Genomic DNA, 18,463 nt, shown 5'->3' with positions numbered 1-18,463 from the left:
TGCAAAATGTTGTTAATCAACATATTCTTGCCACGCTGATAAGCACCGCAAGTGACAGTTGTCTATAATAAAAGAAAGACGGTTTTATAGACTCTCAAAAAAAGGATGAAAAACCAACTCATTGCTTTTTTAGAGGGAAGACTGTTCATGAGTTACGATAGAATTACGATTTTTCGCTGATTTTCACAAGCGTTTGTTTTATGGTGCCTGGTTTCTTTTTCCCTGTTATTGGAGCCTATTTTTCGCTGATAAGTTTGCAGGTCACTATTGTTGCCTGTATTGCGATGTGTCAAACATTTCCTTGTTTACTGAAATTGTTAATTGCAAGATATCTTTTGTGAAGCGAAGTGACAACACCACACTTGCTTGGCGATGAATATTCTGACGAAACCGCTCTCCTCGCTATAATTGCGCAAAACAAGTGGCCTCGTTTATTAGGCATTGTTAAAAAAGTCGAAAGTGTTGTAAAAGGAGCTTGGCCTGGCAGTAGCGTTGTTCGATTAATTTTGTTGCTGCGGTATTCTAACATAAATATGAACAACATGTAACGCTGGATAGGCTACTGGGTACGAAATGCGTTTTTTTCTAGCATGAGAGTCAACCTACCTAACATTTTATTAGTGCGGCCCGCCACAGCTCTCCTTAGTGCCAAAGTGGCCCGTATGCAAAAAAGGTTGGTGACCCCTGGTGCAGGCTATCCTACTTTTGTTACAGATGTAGGCCGAGTTGTGTTTATTATACTGTATTTTTATTTATTTGCATCAAACTCAGGTAGGGTTGCCAGATGTTCACTATTTTAGTAAACAAATCACTATTTTAAGAAAATGTTCACTGTAAACTATTTTGCTAATAGTGATAGTGAACATGTTCACTATTCTGCTATTCTTAACATTTCTGTCGACAATTGATTTCTGTCAACAATTCTGTCAATATATTTTAGCCAATAGCCATGGATTAACCACTAACTATACACTTCTGGTGCTTAGAGACTAAAAGCACATAGTCTGGTGCCTTGGGGAAAAACCCCTACTATGCTACCACAGTGCAATTTCGCCAAAGCCAGGCTTGGCCAGCACGAAGTCCAACAATGGAGTGTACACTGTACAGCTATTTTATTGAACGCTTAGTCAAGCAAACAACTTTCTAAAAATCCCACAAAGCAACAAAATTCAATGCTTCAATGTTATTTTTTAATATTTTATGCTTCAATGCTGCATTAGATAGCTTCAGCTGTATGATTCGCATGGGCTTTTGTTTGTTGTTTGAAAAAGAAAGTTTATTAACTGATTTGGTGTTTCCGAGCATAATGGTCGAAACATTTCGTCAACTTGAGCAAAAAGGATAGAGCCAAAAAAAAGAAGAAAGCAAACGCTTAAACTGGAAAATTAAACTTAAAAAATTAAACTGTCTTCAGTGCAAGTACTGTTGCTCTATCCTTTTTGCTCAAGTTGATTTGTTTTTATTTTTACTGTTGTTTGTTTCGATTCTGCGTAAGATAAGTTCAACTGTGTGGGTTTTATTACTTTCATCTGCCGTTTGTTACTTTTCATGAATAATATCTTGAGTCGCTTCTAAAACATTTCATAGTAGGTTACGATTAAAAAGTTGTGTGGCCCGATATCTCATGTGTAGCCTAATTGACAAAGTGGCCGCGACCGCAAAAAGGTTCGTCACCCCTGATGTAGGCCAGCTACTCAATCATGTGTGATGTCTGATGTGGCTAATAAGTTAAGATCATCGCTGGAAAAGTGGACTTCTTCGTTTCAGAAAGAAACTGCATCTAACTTGTTAAAAGTTGTCCAGTATGCAATGTCTATCCCTGTATCTAATGCCAATGTTGAGAGAATTTTCAGTGTTATGGGTAACATATGGACAGATGAGCGAAACCGTTTAGCTGTTGATTCTGTTAAAAGTGAATTGTGTGTATTCTTCAACATACCTTTTAGCTGCTTAGAATTTAAAGAACAAATTTCTGCAAACAAACCTTTATTGAAGGCCGGACAGTCGCATGAAAAGTATGTTAAGTGGATAAGCAAGTAGGAGTGTTCTAAATTGCGCTTCTACTCGTGGGTCTTTTTTCTTATCATTTTAGCATCAGTAGGTAGCCTACATGCTGTGTACACTGCAAGATACTAGCTAGCCCATTACCTGGATTGAACCTGTGATCAGTTGAGCACTATGCTTGCTAAAGAAGATCAAGAAAGTAAAACTTTATTAATTTTCATCTGTGGTATCAGTATCACTTATGAACTAAGTTGTTGTATCAGACAATATCACTCATAAAATTGCAAGTTGCAACAATTTTTTGCCTATTATGTAATAATTCTTTGCATATTTGGGCGTGGTTGCATACATTTAGGCGCGTGGCGTGCGTTAGAGGGTGCGGTTGCGCGTATTTTGGCATGTGTTTGAGAACTTTGAGGGTGCAGTCGCACGCTTTCAAAATGTTTACTATTTTGAGGAAAAAATCTGGCAACCCTAAACTCAGGATGGTCCATATTACAATCAAACATAAAAAGTAGAAACAAAGCAGATACTCAACTCCGAAGAGCTGAGTCGTAATGTACCAATACAAAAATTCATAGTAAGGGAACGTTCAAATATTACGTAACGCTGTTTTTCCGAATTTTTGACCCCCCCTCCCCCATGTGACGCCAACGTAACGTTTTTGTCAACCCCCCTCCCCCACGTGACGCTTTTCCATTACAAAGCCCGTTTTACCAGTTTATATCAAAATTATGACGTGGAAACACGTGCTGATAAAATATCTTGGTTTGTATGCAACTAAAGCTTACGTTTGAGACATGAAATTTTAGCTATATTCTTTTTTTGGAATTAAAACGTTATGTACCTACTGAAAACGTTTAGTCGCCCACCGTCCAAAATGTTTCGATCCAAGCCTTTCATTGTTTGGTTATGTATTGAAAGAGACATCACAAAAGCGCAAAAGAAACCGCAAGGAAAGCTAAGCATCTTCGAATTGGGTTTTGTGGCCGTGCTAACTACTGATATATAGCCTACTACATAATTTTTCATTCAGGCACGTTTTAAACCTTTCAAGGTTTTGCCATCTTTTCCCGTTCGTTAACGTGCTGGTAGGTTTATATCGATTTTGGTAGTTAGTATCTTTTTCGTCCCGGACGCGTTAATGACGAAAAATAAAATGATTGATGATTGATTGAATGGGGTCGTCAATGCTTTAAAAATGTTTCTATATATTGGAGCAGTACTCTCGCTTGTGTGGTTCCTGGTTTGAACTTACAATGATGTAATATTTTGTGCTGTCACAGGCGATCAAGGTCACAATTAGATCGTTGTTCTATTGCAGACATGTCATGCAATTCCCGCCACGTTCTGCTGAACAGTCTGCGTGACGCTCAGCATGATGTTGTTCAGGGTTACCAGATACTCAAGCTATAGTAAGGCCAAATTCATTATAAAATAAGGCCAAAAAAAGGCTAAATTTTTTATTTACTTCTATTAAGGCTAAATAAACGCTAACAACTTAATTAAAATATTTTTTTTGTGAATGCCATTTAATAATCAAGCACAACAGAAAATAATTTAACCCTGTCAGAGCATAATCTGTTTAATAAACAATTACTGTGGTAGCAGAAAAACTAGAAACCATTATCACTTTAATTCATCATCAGTATGCCTTACTTACTGTATACTTAGCCCACTTATTTTCAATACTTGGGAAATAGGCTATACCTTAACCTTTCAAAAAATGATTAAAATGTAACTGTTTCTGATAAAATTGGTTCTTTCTATTATTATTACTATTACCCTATAATCAGCAGGTCTATGAAGTTTTTAGATGGTTTACAGAATCAGTTGCTTAGCCTACACTTTACTATGCTGTTGGTACTATGTACTGACTGCTGACTAAGCTAAGAGACTTCACTAATTAGGCTACTTGGCAATAGTCCCGAAACCCGGTTCAACTCAATAGAACCACCCTGTCCACAGCTAACACATTCTCTACTCTCTATGTCTCTACTTAGTAATTAAAACGGATATAGTTTAGGCTTTAAGTGATAGGCTACTTTTATTTGCAATTTACTTAAAATAATACTTTCTAAACGGTCAAAATTTGCAACCATAAAAAGGACCAAATAAGGCCAGATTTTCTGGCCTTATTTGCATCAATTTTTTTTAAGCCAACTGCAATTTAAAAAGGCCAGATTTTTGGAAATTGGCTTAAAAAAAGCCATCTGGCAACCCTGATGTTGTTCACTCACATCGGTAGCCACTTTAACAAGTCGAAATTCTGCCACTGAAATTGATTAGAATGCAACCGCCAACCAATCAGAACGTGTTATAAGAGGCTACCGTCCAATTGTGACCCTTCTAGCACTCATCCAGAGAGTTAATGCTTGTTTTGAACTTTATTTGGTAATTACAGAAGAAAAAGAGCAATAGCAGTGGTGAGAATCGAACACGCGTCAATGAAGTGACTACTTTCTATCCCTAACCCTAACCCCTAAGCCAACGAGCTGACAAAAAATCCATCACTTAATTTGCTTTCTATGATCTTCTTTTCGCCATTTTTTACGTCACTTAAACCGTAGCTTATGATTGGTTGGCGGTTGCATTCTAATCAATTTCAGTGGCAGAATTTCGACTTGTTAAAGTGGCTACCACTCACATCAAAGCAAGCTTTGTGATGTAAGAATGCTGCCTTGCAATTTCGCAATGCGAGGTTTTAACAGTGTTTCCACTTTTAGGGAAATTTCCCTAAATTAGGGAAATTTGGAGTAAATTTTTGGCTGTAGGAAAAGTTTTAAGGAATTGCTTGTTTTAGGGAAATATTTAGGGAAATTTAAATTTTACAAAACGAAATCAATTTTTTTTTATAAATTAGAATTTGGCTGGTAATTTAAAAAAAAAAGCTTTAAATTTAGGCTTTTCAATTTTATTTTGAAACACTGGAATTTCGCAGGAAATTTTCAGGCCAGGAGTCAACAAAGTTGAAAATTTAAATGGCCTTGCACTGATTCGCTACGGTATAGAATTTATCGAAGCTGGCTGCTGCGAAGTGCCTTCAAAAGTTCAAATTGTGTTTTAGGCAGCCGTTTTTGAAAACGTGTTTGTTTAAGTATCACTTGTATTTTGTTGTAACTTTTTATTTGGTGGAGTTAGGGATATTGGACTAGGTATGACTGGGTGGAGTCTTCTCTGACATCAAAATTCATTTTTAAAAATGCCCTTAAAATAAGAAGTTTAGAAAACTTGTTATATTTTTAATTTCTTTTCAGTTTTATTTTTCATTGCTGGCACAAACATGTAGTGAACAGCAAAGTAACAAAAGGGAAACTAGCAAAATAACAAAACGTAATTTGCCGATGCTTGACATTTGTCACATTAAAAACAGGGAAGCTGACTCGATGACTGATTTCTTTTGTTGCTTCCTGTCTGTTGTGGTATCTAGATTGCTATGGTGCTATCTTATTCATATTGTATATATATAATTGTACTGTACTACTCTCGCAACAGACAAATTAAAGTTTTCTCTCTGTAATATCGATGAATTGATATTAAATGGCTCACACAGTATGAAGAAGCAAGAGAACTCAGAACAAAATTTTGGCTGGTTTGTAATTGTGTATATTGTAAATGCATAATTGTGGCAGTAGCAGATCCCGAAACAATTGGATAATTTTAAAAATTTCTGTTGATTGAGCGAGATTCTTTTGTTGTTTCATTTTTTGCCATTTTTTGTGTGCTTATCAAATTCTCATGTGTATCTATCATTCGTTTTTTTTTTATCTGTCGCTACATATAGAAACCTGGTTTTTTTGTGCTTTTTTCAACACATATTTGTTCTTTTATTTTAGGGAAATTTTTAGGGAATTTCAAGGTTTGATTTAGGGAAATTTAAGCAAACTGTACACTAAATTTAGGGAAATTTGAAAGTGGAAGCACTCGGTTTTAAGCACTTAGAACCTGTCTGGAATTACGGGAATTACAGTACCGTAGTTGATACTTGATAGAGATTTTGTTGGTGCTGAATAGGTGCTGTTGGATATGATTTCAGCTTAATTTAGTATCCAAACGACGATACCAGCCAGCACAAATAAACTACCGTACTCGTAAACGTTACGTAACGTTTTGCTTGAACCCCCTCCCCCCCGATGTGACGCTAACGTAACGCTTTTCATAAACCCCCCCTTCCCCTCGAGAGCGTTACGTAATATTTGAACGGTCCCTAACAGTCTGTTCGCATTAGTTCATAAATCCATTGATTGGAAGACAAGTTACACCGGGTTACAAAGTAGGCCTACAAACTGGTATAATTTTTTACGAGAGTTTGAAAAGTTGTGATATTGTCAGGGCCGTTGACAGGATTTCTCGGGCCCGGTACTCATTCATTTTCGGGCCCCCCTCATCGACGATGTTATGAATATGAAGGATGTGTACAAACTTTTATTGATGTGCTGTTAAAATGAGGATGACATATGCCGTTCAAAGTAGAAAATTAAGAGGAATATCATTTAAATATATTCTCAAAGATTTGTTGTATCCACGAATTTCCACAACTGTGCAATTACGCATAATTAGGGATTTCTCCGTAAACCGCAAAATCCTTGCTCTCAATCACGATCTTCGTCGGTACGGTATGTTTAAAATTGTTGGAGTATTTGGCTGAAATTAATTCTTTGTAAAGTAGAGTAGCGGTAGGAGAGTAAAACATTTTGGTCGGGCGAACATAATTTGCCCAAATTTTGTCTTTGCGTATATATATGTTTTCAAAAATGCAAAATTACTCACAATCTCTGAGAGTCACCAACTTGCCCATGTACGAAACACAAGCAAAAAAAAGGAAATGGCTATTTTTACACAATGAGGTGTTGCCAGAGTTAGGATTAAAGTTAGGAGGGGTTAAGGAAAGGGCTAGAGTTAGGAATTAGTTTAGGGTTTTGATCTTTGCCCAGGACTAAAAAAATTTCCAAATACAAGTTTTTGTTTTCAACAGCTTTAAACTTTGCTCAGATTAAGGCAGAATTCCTTATCTGGCAACACTATTGAGGCTATTCTTACACTATATAGTGTAAATATAGCCACAGCCGAAAAAAACACGTATATACAACAGCAAAACAAGGCTGAACTTACTTTAATCTATGTTCATAGTCTGTGTCCCAATTAAATAAACCATCAAATTAAAACATTCTTGTGTAGGCTATCTCAAAAAAATATGTGGTATATTAAGCCTAACTGGATTCAAAAAAACTTGAACTGAGACTTCACCAATAACTGTATAACAATAATTGCTGAATATTCATGTCACCAGATTATATGAAAATCTCCAGTCCAACTTCAATAAAAGGCCTGACCAAAAGTAGCTCAATCATTTCAATTCAAAGATAGTCCAAAGACTCAATATTTGTAAATTTGCATTGAAAAAAACTAAAATGACAATCCGTTTACTTATCAAACCAGTATCATTATTTAATCCATGCTGCTTCAAATCCTACAGCCTGAAAAGAATTTGACAGTTTACCATGCTATGTGCATCAAACTTCCACCTTTGAACAAAACTACTTTTGATACCAAAATATTGATATTATATTACAATGAAATCATAGTCAATGTTTTTTCAGAAGATCATTAGTTATTACAAAGAAAATCTTACTTCACAATGAAGCAGCTTGGCCTACTCAAATCACAAGCACTGAAGAAAAATGACTCCCAGATAATAACTTCAAGCTCAATCGTTGCCACAAAATACAGACCACATTACCAAAACATGACAGACCAAACATACCAAAACATAACAAAACAGACCACATTATGATGATGACACAAAAATAGCACTGTTTGCATTGCCTGATATATTAACTGCATGGATTGGATGACAAAACAACATAACATGTGTCTTTATATTTGATTGCTGTTGCTCTAATACTGTGTGATAGATAGTAAATAGCTGAGCCTATCAACCCTGGGACTGGCAAAGACAAACAGCAGTTTATACAAAAAAATTCAATATAGAAAGCAGTCAAACCATAGCTCACAAAAACATGAAATTAAATACAGGAAAATTCACAAGTTGTTTTCATTTAAACTTAATATACTTTTTCACTTTGTACATAACTATAGTTAGTGGCCGGGATCAAGTGCTCACAAAAGTGATGTGTATGTGGCCTTACAACTGTTGATTACTAATATTATTAAAGTTTATAACAAATGCTTATTTTGTTTGACCATATCTAAAAATGATAAGCTATCTTTGTAGTATTTTAAGTCAAGTTTTGTGAGCATAGCATAATTTAAGGTAAAATTGACTTAGTGTTGGGCGATATTGAAAAAAACAAAACGATACGATATTTGAAAAAATACTCGATATTTCGATACTTTTCGATATTTTTGTTCTAATTAAGAAAAGAGCTTCTCAGTCTTCGAAATTAGTGTCGGCAATTGCCGACGCAGATGCATGAATGGCGCATTAGTGTCGGCAATAAAAATGCCGAGGCCACACGAGCGCTTGTAAGGTTAAGGTTAGACATTCCTCCCAGTCGTTATGCCACAGCCATAGATTTGCTTCTCAGTCAACACCCTGATGGAGCTCTGCGAAAAAGGCGTGTGGATGGGTATCAAAGCTGTTGTTTCTCTGGGCAAGAAACTTTACGATAATTGCCTCTACCCAGTGATCGATTTCGAGTAATTGGTAGTACCAAATTTCAGTCATAAGTAGAGTAGACAACCGGAAACAGACATTGCAGTCGGCTGCAGCGTGGGTCAGGTGTACGTCGGAAGGCGTACACCGATGCATAGCGCTCAAGTCCGCTTTCCTGCAATGCAGGATAAAGATAATAAAACAAAACAAACAAAAAAGAAAGCGGCAAAACGTGGACGCTTCATTGCGAACAGCAAAGACAGTGTAGATTTACAGCCAAGCGATGAGCCTCTTGATGTGTCCGATTCCAGTGATGACACGACAACCTCATCCTCCGGTACAACATCTGATGATTCCGATTTTGACATCTAGCTCTTCATCAAACAGACTTTGTGTTGCTCGCAGTATCCTAATTGTGCCGAAATTATGTTAGTGCATACGTAAATCGAGGCAATCTTCTCGCAGGGAGCTATTAATTTGTTACCGGTACTTGATTGAGCAATTAACGTTATTTTATGATAATTCAACGTCGCTAGATGTCGAAGTCGAATTAATGTAAAACAAACGTAAATTTCTTATTGGGCATTGTTGTTACGCGATATAACCCGCCGGGAAAATTAAATCGATTTGTGCTGACTCTAACGTTGAATCAACCCAAAATTAACATACTTTTCCTCCCCGTGAGTTATTTAATGAGAGTTACCGCAACAGCGTGCGTATCGTGTTGTTCGCTTTATCGCTACTTTTGGTATTATTACATCACAAAACAAATCAAACAGTGCGGTCGGGATAGACTACTCTAGTATATTTTTCGCTTCTCGTTTTACATGTTTTGGTACAATTTTTTTCGTAATAAACGTTCACAGCAATTGACGAGGCAATTTCAACTTTTGCCGTTTGGCCTAGGCAACGTTTTTGTAGGGGTTTGCAGTTACGAGTTAGGGCTGTAATAGTTAAAATATCGAACGATATTGAAATAAATATCGATATTGAAAAAGATATCGAATCGAAAATTCGATATATCGCCCAACACTAAATTGACTTATCCAATAATTGGATATTATTGCCTAAATATTTTTACAATCAACTACGGTACACTAGTGTGATATAGAGAAAAAACAAAAACCTCATAAAGTTTCCAGTACCCAATAGGCTTTTAAATCTTACCAATGAAGAAATGCAGTCTACATGTTAGTGAATATCAGTAATAAGCTTACCTGTGTTTCCCAACTGTGCTTATTTACAGTTCTATTTTGCAGTTGTCGAATCGAAACGTATCATTCTGCCCAGATTACAATACCACTTGGAACAGTTTTCAAAGTCGTTGATAATACACTTACATTGATTGGAAATATTAATGTAGGTATCTCATAAATTACAACAATAATATCATATGTAAAGTTTCTAAACTGGTGAGGTGTCGAAACATTGTGGTAAGATTGATTTGCCCAAATAACTGAACATTTTTGCCCAAATTTGCGACATTTTTTTTCAGTGGGGTAGCGACCGCCCCCCTCATCTCCTACGGCTATGATGTAGATCCCAGTAAACATTGATTGTTGGGGCAACATTGGCAAGAAGGTGGCCGCAACATTGGCAAGATGCAGACGCCAACGTTGGCAAGATGTTTTTTGCACCATTTGGATGCATCTGGCCAGCGTTGGCGTCTGCATCTTGCCACCGTTGGCTTCTGCATCTTGCCAACATTGGATTATGCATCTTGCCAACGCTGGCTACTGCATCTTGCCAACGTTGCCTTCTGCATCTTGCCAACGTTGGCAAAATGTTTTATGCACCATTTGGATGCATCTGGCCAGCGTTGGCGTCTGCATCTTGCCACCGTTGGCGTCTGCATCTAGCCAACGTCGACTTCTGCATCTAGCCAACGTTGGCTTCTGTATCTTGCCAACATTGGCAAAATGTTTTATGCACCATTTTGCTTCATCTTGCCAACGTTGGCAAGATGGCTTGTGCACCATTTTGCTTCATCTGGCGCCTAAATTCTGGTTGACTTTTATGCACCATGACGCTGCTTCATCTGACCTATTGACTATTGTGATGCCCGCGCTTTGACCAAGGTTGGCCATGCGAAGCAAGCTGGTGCATAAAACATCTGAACAGCATTGGCATTTACATTTGCCAAACGTCTCTGTACCTAAACTTCGCTCATCACCAAAAGTTTATTGTTGAACCTAGCTAATCCTTGGGCGAAAGAACAGCAGCAACACGGATTTATAAGCAACACTACTCCCTTTGTGACAAAGCAAAGTAACAGACGAGCTTCTTATATTTTCACATTTATTAGAAACAAGCCACATCAAATCGTATTGACAGATGGATATTCATTGCACATCAGCAGCTTTTTCTTGCGTATCTTTATCATTCTGAATTCCTGCGAATGAATAAAAATATTTAATTCAAGAGGGCTGTTTGGCAACAGTGTAGGATTTTGATCAGTTGTCGTCCAGGATAATACGAAGTTAATTGACAATCTGCAATATCAATGTAATATCCCTCTCTTCAACGTGCGTGACAAAAAACTTATCATTCGATTCTGCGCCACGCAGAGCGATAATCAAGTTCCAATACATTCTAATTGCGTGTACAGATAGTTATTCAACAACTAAAGCAACACATTCGCAGTTGTCTTTCAAACATACAACAAGCTCACCAAAAGTTAGTTTTTGCCGTTTTCGGCCACCTTGCCTGTCCTTCCAATTTCGAAATCACTCTGAAACTCTTCATCAATTTGCTGCACGGTAGCAGCTTTGTCGTGCGCCATCACCATGTCTAATCATGAAAGTAAAAAAAGAAGTGTTAAATCAGTATATAAATGCCGACATAGCCTACTAACCACCATGTTCGTTGTTCATATCAATGCGAGTACACCACTAAAACATTTTCATACATTACTCAATACTCTTCACAATTACATCATACATTAATCAAAAGAGCAAAATGGCATAGTTATGACATAATCATTTAGTCGTAGTAGAAACATTTATCCGTACTCACCAAGAACAACCTTTTTCAGATTCTTTTTTAAACAATCAAGCGAGTGCTTAGACTTCACGATGTTTTTTTTTTCTTTCTTTGTTCTCGACATTACTTGAACTGTGTTGTGTTCGATAATAATAGTTGGAATAAGTCCACTGATACAATCGCTTGCATTTTTGCCAACAACTTGACTTAAATTTGCCACCTGCAAAATGTAAATCGAATGTAATGACAGGGGTTTCATCCATCATATTAAAAAGCTTCAGCACTTGTTACAGAAATTTTCGACTGTTACAAATGACAGCCAACGTTTAAAGTTTTATTTGGGATTCCAGTCGTCTGTTGTGTTGCGTATGTAGGTCGCAGTGTAGGCTACTGTAGGCTATGTTGTCGCAATGGGCGCAAAATAAAACATGTTATTATTATTCAGTTGACGGCAATGAAAGCTACATTTGCAAATACTCTACAACCATCACAGACCTATCCACACGACATAAAAATACAAACACATTCAAGCAGTCAGGCAAACACTGCCGGAGCAGCAGAATCAAAGATTGAGCAAAACCCTACACATGTTGTGGGACATCACAAGCTCTGCTACTTTGCTGATATCTTCTTAGCACTCATCTAGGAGGAGCACTGGCACTAAATTTGTCACGAGAATATTTCATATGAAAGTTTTCCATTGGTCATTGAGTTTTATAACTTTCTCTAAATTGAGTTTTATAACTTTCTTTAAATTGTGTAAACGTAGCCTAGTGACAAAAACGACTTTACACAATTATTTCAGGTTGAATGAATAAAAGACATTCACTTACCAGGTTTTCATAAACATTGTCGTAAGTCATTCCTATAGTTTCATTTTGATCATTTCTAAAACTTCTTTTGGCTCATTTCTAATTGATCATTTCTAAAACTAATATCTCAATTGAATTCGATTTTTTATATTTTCGATGCAAGAAGCGAAAATTCCTCTTAGCGCTGTTCACATAAGCATTCTTGAACAGTCGAAGTGAATCGAGTGACGTCATAATCCCTTTAGCAAAGGATTAAGTCATGGCCTTTGTCTTCCTTCATCAAAACAAACCAAGTTCTTCTGCTAAATTGCATCTCCTCACGTTGATATAACACATCGCCGCATTCTAAAGCTTTGTTGCCTATTTCACTTCAACGCGTCATATTGACCAGTCAAAGTTTAAGTAGTGACGTCATAATGGAGTTTTCACAACAATTATTGTGCCTGCAGTGTTGTTCTATGCACCGCGGGAGGAGAAAAAACGATTCGCCGGATCGTTGAAAGTAAAAGTAGCGATCGTTTTGTGAAATCTCGCTTCAAGAAATTGAGGAGAGATTTCGACGCAACATGACTGCTCCTGAAGCTGGGAATTGCCCACCAGTAGCGGTGTCAGGTTAGTTCAGGGAGTACTTTTGAACTCGGGCCCTGGATAATGTTAGGAGCCCGTAACTTCTTCAAGGTGTCCGGAAAAACAAACAAACTACCGCGTATATTTAGATGTAGTGCGTTATTCTTAAAACTGTTTAGAGGCCCAAAAATCTCATTGGTACCGGGCCCAAATTATCTTCTCACTGGCCTGGTCTGTAGCAAATGATGGTGTACATTTGCATAAATTGAAAGAAAACTTTAGAATAGTTGTTCAATTGGCACAACGTTGGCAACATTTCTAACCGATGTTTGCTCACACAAACATATTTTTAAACAAAACCGCATAAAAAAGGTTTGTAGGCTATTGATATTTTTAAAAATGGAAATAAGTAATAAAAGCATTGGCTACTCCTCTGACCAACGCTGGTCTTAAATATTCATAGTATACTTGTACGGTATCAGAAAATAATAACAGCATTGATAGCCTATTATTAAAATTTAAAATTGTAGCAAAATGATGGCATAGCCTACATTTGCTTAATTTGAAAGAAAACACCGAAATTGTTATGAATTGGCACAACGTTGGCAATGCTTCTGACCGATGTTAGCCAATCACACAACTGTGTTTTGAAGCAATACCACATGAAAAGATGTTTGTGTTAGTATTTTTCAAGTTTGAAACAAATAAACCTGAAATAAAATCTTGGAGACCTTTTTGAACGCTTAATAAGAAGTATTGAAATTGTTGGCAATGTTGGACGAAACTGCCGACCTTGTGCCCTCACATCCAGCATATAGCCAACGTTGCAATTGTTTATTTTGTGGAAACGTGTAGGCTAATGGAAACTTTAAACTGTTTCTGTATCAAGCACGTTATCGCGTTCGCGTTTTGTTGCTCCTACCTTTTTCTAGACCTCTGCTCATTTTGGCATAAACAAACTGAAATGAAACTACTTTGTTGGCAAAGTATTGGCTCCTCTTCTGACCAACGCTGGTCTTAAATATTCATAATATACTTGTACGGTATCAGAAAATAATAACAGCATTGATAGCCTATTATTAAAATTTTAAATTGTAGCAAAATGATGGCATACATTTGCATAATTTGAAAGAAAACACCGAAATTGTTATGAATTGGCACAACGTTGGCAATGCTTCTGACCGATGTTAACCAATCACACAACTGTGTTTAAAAGCAATACGACATGAAAAGAGGTTTGTGTTAGTATTTTTCAAGTTTAAAACAAATAAACCTGAAATAAAATCTTTGAGACCTTTTTCAACGCTTAATAAGAAGTATTGAAATTGTTGGCAAAATGTTGGACGAAATTGCCGACCTTGTGCCAACATACCCAGCATATAGCCAATGCTGGCCCAGCAATCAATGTTTGCTAGGATGCCAGTAGCTAGAAGTGATTACCACCAAAAATATATATATATTCAGAATTAAAGAGTGGGTTAAGAAAAATATTTCGTATTTTTGAAAAAAAAAATCGTGGTTAGGGAAATCACTATACCCAGAAGGGGGCCCGGTACTTTATCATCTGATGGCTGAAGTGGCTGTTTTAACCTCTGAAGGCAATTCCTTTAGATCTGATTATATTAAGATTTTGATAATGTTTGAAGTCGCGGGGAATCTTTTAAATCCGGGCCCCCTAAATATTCCGGGCACGGGTCCAAAAGTACCACCTAGACCCCCCTGGATATTGTTATCAACGAAAGGAGAGGTGATGCTGCATCGTTTCTGCAGATGAAACAACATTCTGTAACAATTATTGTATCCAACACGTAAGCGATTACTACTGGATAAAAGATAACTTAGTTACACCATGGTTGACAAGCATATTGATAAAGCCTAACTCAGATAACGATAAGATTGTTAAATTCACTTCAATATAGTATAAAAAAAGTTGTGATGGCAATTCTGTTAAGAGGTTTCGAAAAGGTTCGGTAGCTAAATGCTGCTCAGCGCAATGTGGAAGCGTACGTTACGCTACCTAGCGGCGATTTTCATAGAGATCCTAAGATAGCTGTTTGCGAGTCTCATCTTTGTGACTTTGAATCGAACAACAAAACGCCACTTGGCCAAAGCGACTGCTTCACAATAAAGTAGGAGAAATGCTTCTTTTGCGGTAAAAAACACCATCCAAGAGACAAGTAGCTTATCCTGTCAGAGAACGCATTTGTTATAAGTGTAGCAAAAAGGGCCACTTTGCAAATGTGTGCCGTTCGACGAACAGCAGTGCAACCATTTCATGTCAATCGATAAACTTGAGAGTTCTTACAGCCTCGTGCTCAACGTAACCATACTGATAAGGAATTTAGTCGTCGCGCTTACCTAAAAGTGAAGCATAAGGAAGAACATGTAAATTTAGCCGTAAAAAACATCAGTGAAAACTCGAGGTTCCTGTGCTGAGTCTCCGCAACTCCTGGATTGCAATAACGCTGAAGTAGAATTTAGTGTCATGGATGGACTGCTCTGGGGCGTAATTCTTGGACGCGAGTTCTTGCAACAGCACAGTTACGTAAACTTTAACTTTGGAGGATTTAAATAGCCTTTAAACCTCGGGGCATTGAAACCTTTGAACAGCTCCACGCCTGTACATTTATTTAGTCACAAGACAGAAAACACCTTACACCCTGACATCTATGCCGAGAAAGTATCATCGGCAACTCGGTCTACTATTCACACTCAGTGTCAACAAACTAAGTGGAAGCAACACCAGAAAAGTGATTTATTTTCAGCCTTTGGGAGGTTTACGTATTTTAAACGTTATACACGTTGCAGTGACAAGAATTGATAAAAACGTATCCAGACAGCAATTAATCGTTTTTTTTACATTGATTTAGACTAGAGTCTGATTAGACTTCAGACGTTGAATCAATGCAAAAAACAATTGATTTGCTGTCCGAGTAAAAATGGTGTCTTATTTAAGAGTGTCAAGCCAGTCAGTTGAGTAACCCACAAGAACGAACAGTTGCAGAAAATTGATTTCAGAACGTCACTTGATTTTTACGTCTCATGATGTTGAAAGAACAAAAATCACACAAAAATGAAATAGTTGTTGTTGGAGCTGTGCGTGACTTCCGCACATGCGAGAACTTCAACATAGTTCGCTTTGCAAAGCAGCGCAACGTCGCCCTGGGTACTTCCGGAATGCAAGATCAGATATTTAAATAGGTTTATTTAACAGCTGCAGTTGTTGAATCAACGTGCAGTAAATTTAACTGGTTTTGCATTCTCAGTTCGTTGACACTAACACCGAAAAGATTTTGTCAACATTTTTGTGCAAACGGAAAGTTACTCAAAAACACATTGGCAAATACACGTCAACTCAATGCCCGAAAACGTTGAATTAATGTAAACACACCACGTTAAGTGATGATGCAATTGTGTAAACAAACACTCCAGCAGCATCACAGCTAATGGCAAGGTGAACATATCAAAGTCACTTAAGAACACAAAGGAAAAGACGTGAAAGTGAAGAGTGCATTAAAATTCTAGTGTGTATGGATTGGACCGAACTAATGAATAATTGCAAAAGAAATGTAATGATTGCACGAAGTATATTAAAAAAGGCCACGATGCGCTCTATGCTGTGCGTTGTGACTGGAATAATCCAATTTGCACGAATGAGAACTATAGAACCCCAAGACAACATGCAATAGCGTTCTAGACTAAATAAAAACAAATACTTCTATCACCAAGTGAAGTGCAACAAAGACAGAAGAAATTAGATTGATCAACCGCAGTGTTAATGACACTCTCCGTATAGCACATTGTCATTTATAACCTTACCAAACAGGGTCCTGAACATCAGAACATTTTCTCAAATGGCGGCTCAAACCTACCCATGGCTCAACGTGACGTTAAAACCATTTGGATAAAGATATTCAACCAAGAAATGAAAGAATAAAATATACCGATGAGCATCTTGTTAGTCGGTTTGATGAAGTCTACAGCTTAAAAACATGACCAGTTCCATAAAAAAATCGCTTTTGACTCATCCCAGATTGCAAAATCCGCCGTTTTTATATTTGCAGACGTGGAATCAATGCAAAAATGACGAGTTTTGCTGTCTGGGATGTTTGTTGTTCAATGATCGGTTGATAGACCAAAGAAATATTCAAAGTTTCTAATTCCCGACTTAAAATTTGTATAGAAAAAGTATCAGTTGAGAACCCTGTTGAAGGAAGGTGTATAAAGTTACACTTCAAGAAATTAGTTTCGTTACATAGGTAAAAGCTGGACGTCAAACATGCGTATTGCGTATACAGAATAACAGATTATAACGTTATTAAATAAATTCAACCTACAGAAACAAGGTAAGACCCTTCTAAAGTCTATTCTACTCACCATTCTAACATCTAACCTGGCAAAGTTTCAAAATGGAAAATGCCGCAAGCAACCCATCACGCGCACCAACCTTTATCGCAACGTCTGGTAACGTGATCATAAGAAAAATACGACTTGAATGGAACAAAGTAGTATAAATGTGATTTTATTGTAGACTCTTACATGTTTCGTACTTTTTTTTATGGAAAGCGCAATTTAAGTTGTTTGCGGCCTAGCGCAAACTGTCCTTTACAAAGGTTTTCAAATTGGATACAGTGGATTGCAACAGTTTTGCGACGTGTCGCGGTTATACGATGGCAAGCAAGTGAGCCCATTTTAAATTGTTTGATTTCTGCAAACTATGAATCAATGCAAAAAATGACTGATTTGCCAGCTACAACAAGTTTATGAAAGATTGTTTCGAAAACGAACTATTGCTGTATGAAAAAAAACAAAAAACTCTTGTTTATCACACATTACCAGACGTTAGTTTAATGTAAAATTTTGATACAAAAAGCATAAATGATAAGTGAGTAGTGAGTTACATATATTGTGAGTATAAAAGTACAATTAGTGACATCAGGTACCCTAGCGGTGAAGTGATATTTTTACATTGGTTCAACGCTAAAAAAACATAAAATCAATGCAAAAATCTTTTCAACCAGCCGGGCATCATGGCGGTGCCTTCGAAAGGTTAGACTGTGTCGTATTGAGACTTGATGGATCGCATCAGGAGACAGGCAAACCCGAAACCGATGATCTAAAAACAAACATACCATGCAATAAGATGCATTCTTGTTTCAGCGCTGACTGCTGTGTTTATTCACTGAATTAGAAAATAAAATCCGAAACGTACATAAATTTTGTTTCCATACTTCATTGTTATTACCTGCACCATAAGTACAATAAAGAGAATTCTCAGGGTAAATAACGTCAAATTTATAAAAAAAATTACAATACAATATTATACACAGAACGAATAAAAGTAAAGGTTAACATACATTTGGCATTAGTATTATGAGTTGCTTTCATGCGGGGTGATATGTAAGTTCCGAACAAGTAAAGACAGATGCATCCGGACAAACCATTAAAAGTCGAAACAGTTGGAATCAAATAGAATGCATCA

At 37.0% G+C, this 18,463-nt stretch overlaps 1 protein-coding gene across 2 annotated transcripts in view; it reads right to left on the bottom strand.

Annotated features, from left to right (window-relative positions):
• Window positions 1–15,712: 15,712 nt before the first annotated feature.
• Window positions 15,713–18,463, bottom strand: part of LOC145769447 (CD63 antigen-like) — a 71,026-nt gene continuing 68,275 nt past the window's right edge. For both annotated transcript variants that reach the window (XM_082581090.1, XM_082581092.1), the window contains one exon: window positions 15,713–18,097. In XM_082581090.1, the coding sequence (XP_082437216.1) occupies window positions 18,032–18,097 (66 nt within the window). In that variant the 3' untranslated portion in view covers window positions 15,713–18,031. The remainder of the gene's footprint in view (window positions 18,098–18,463) is intronic.

The sequence above is a fragment of the Aplidium turbinatum genome, chromosome 4, assembly GCF_918807975.1.
Source record: "Aplidium turbinatum chromosome 4, kaAplTurb1.1, whole genome shotgun sequence".
NCBI lineage: Eukaryota > Metazoa > Chordata > Ascidiacea > Aplousobranchia > Polyclinidae > Aplidium > Aplidium turbinatum.
This window is presented reverse-complemented; position numbering and strand designations above follow the sequence as displayed.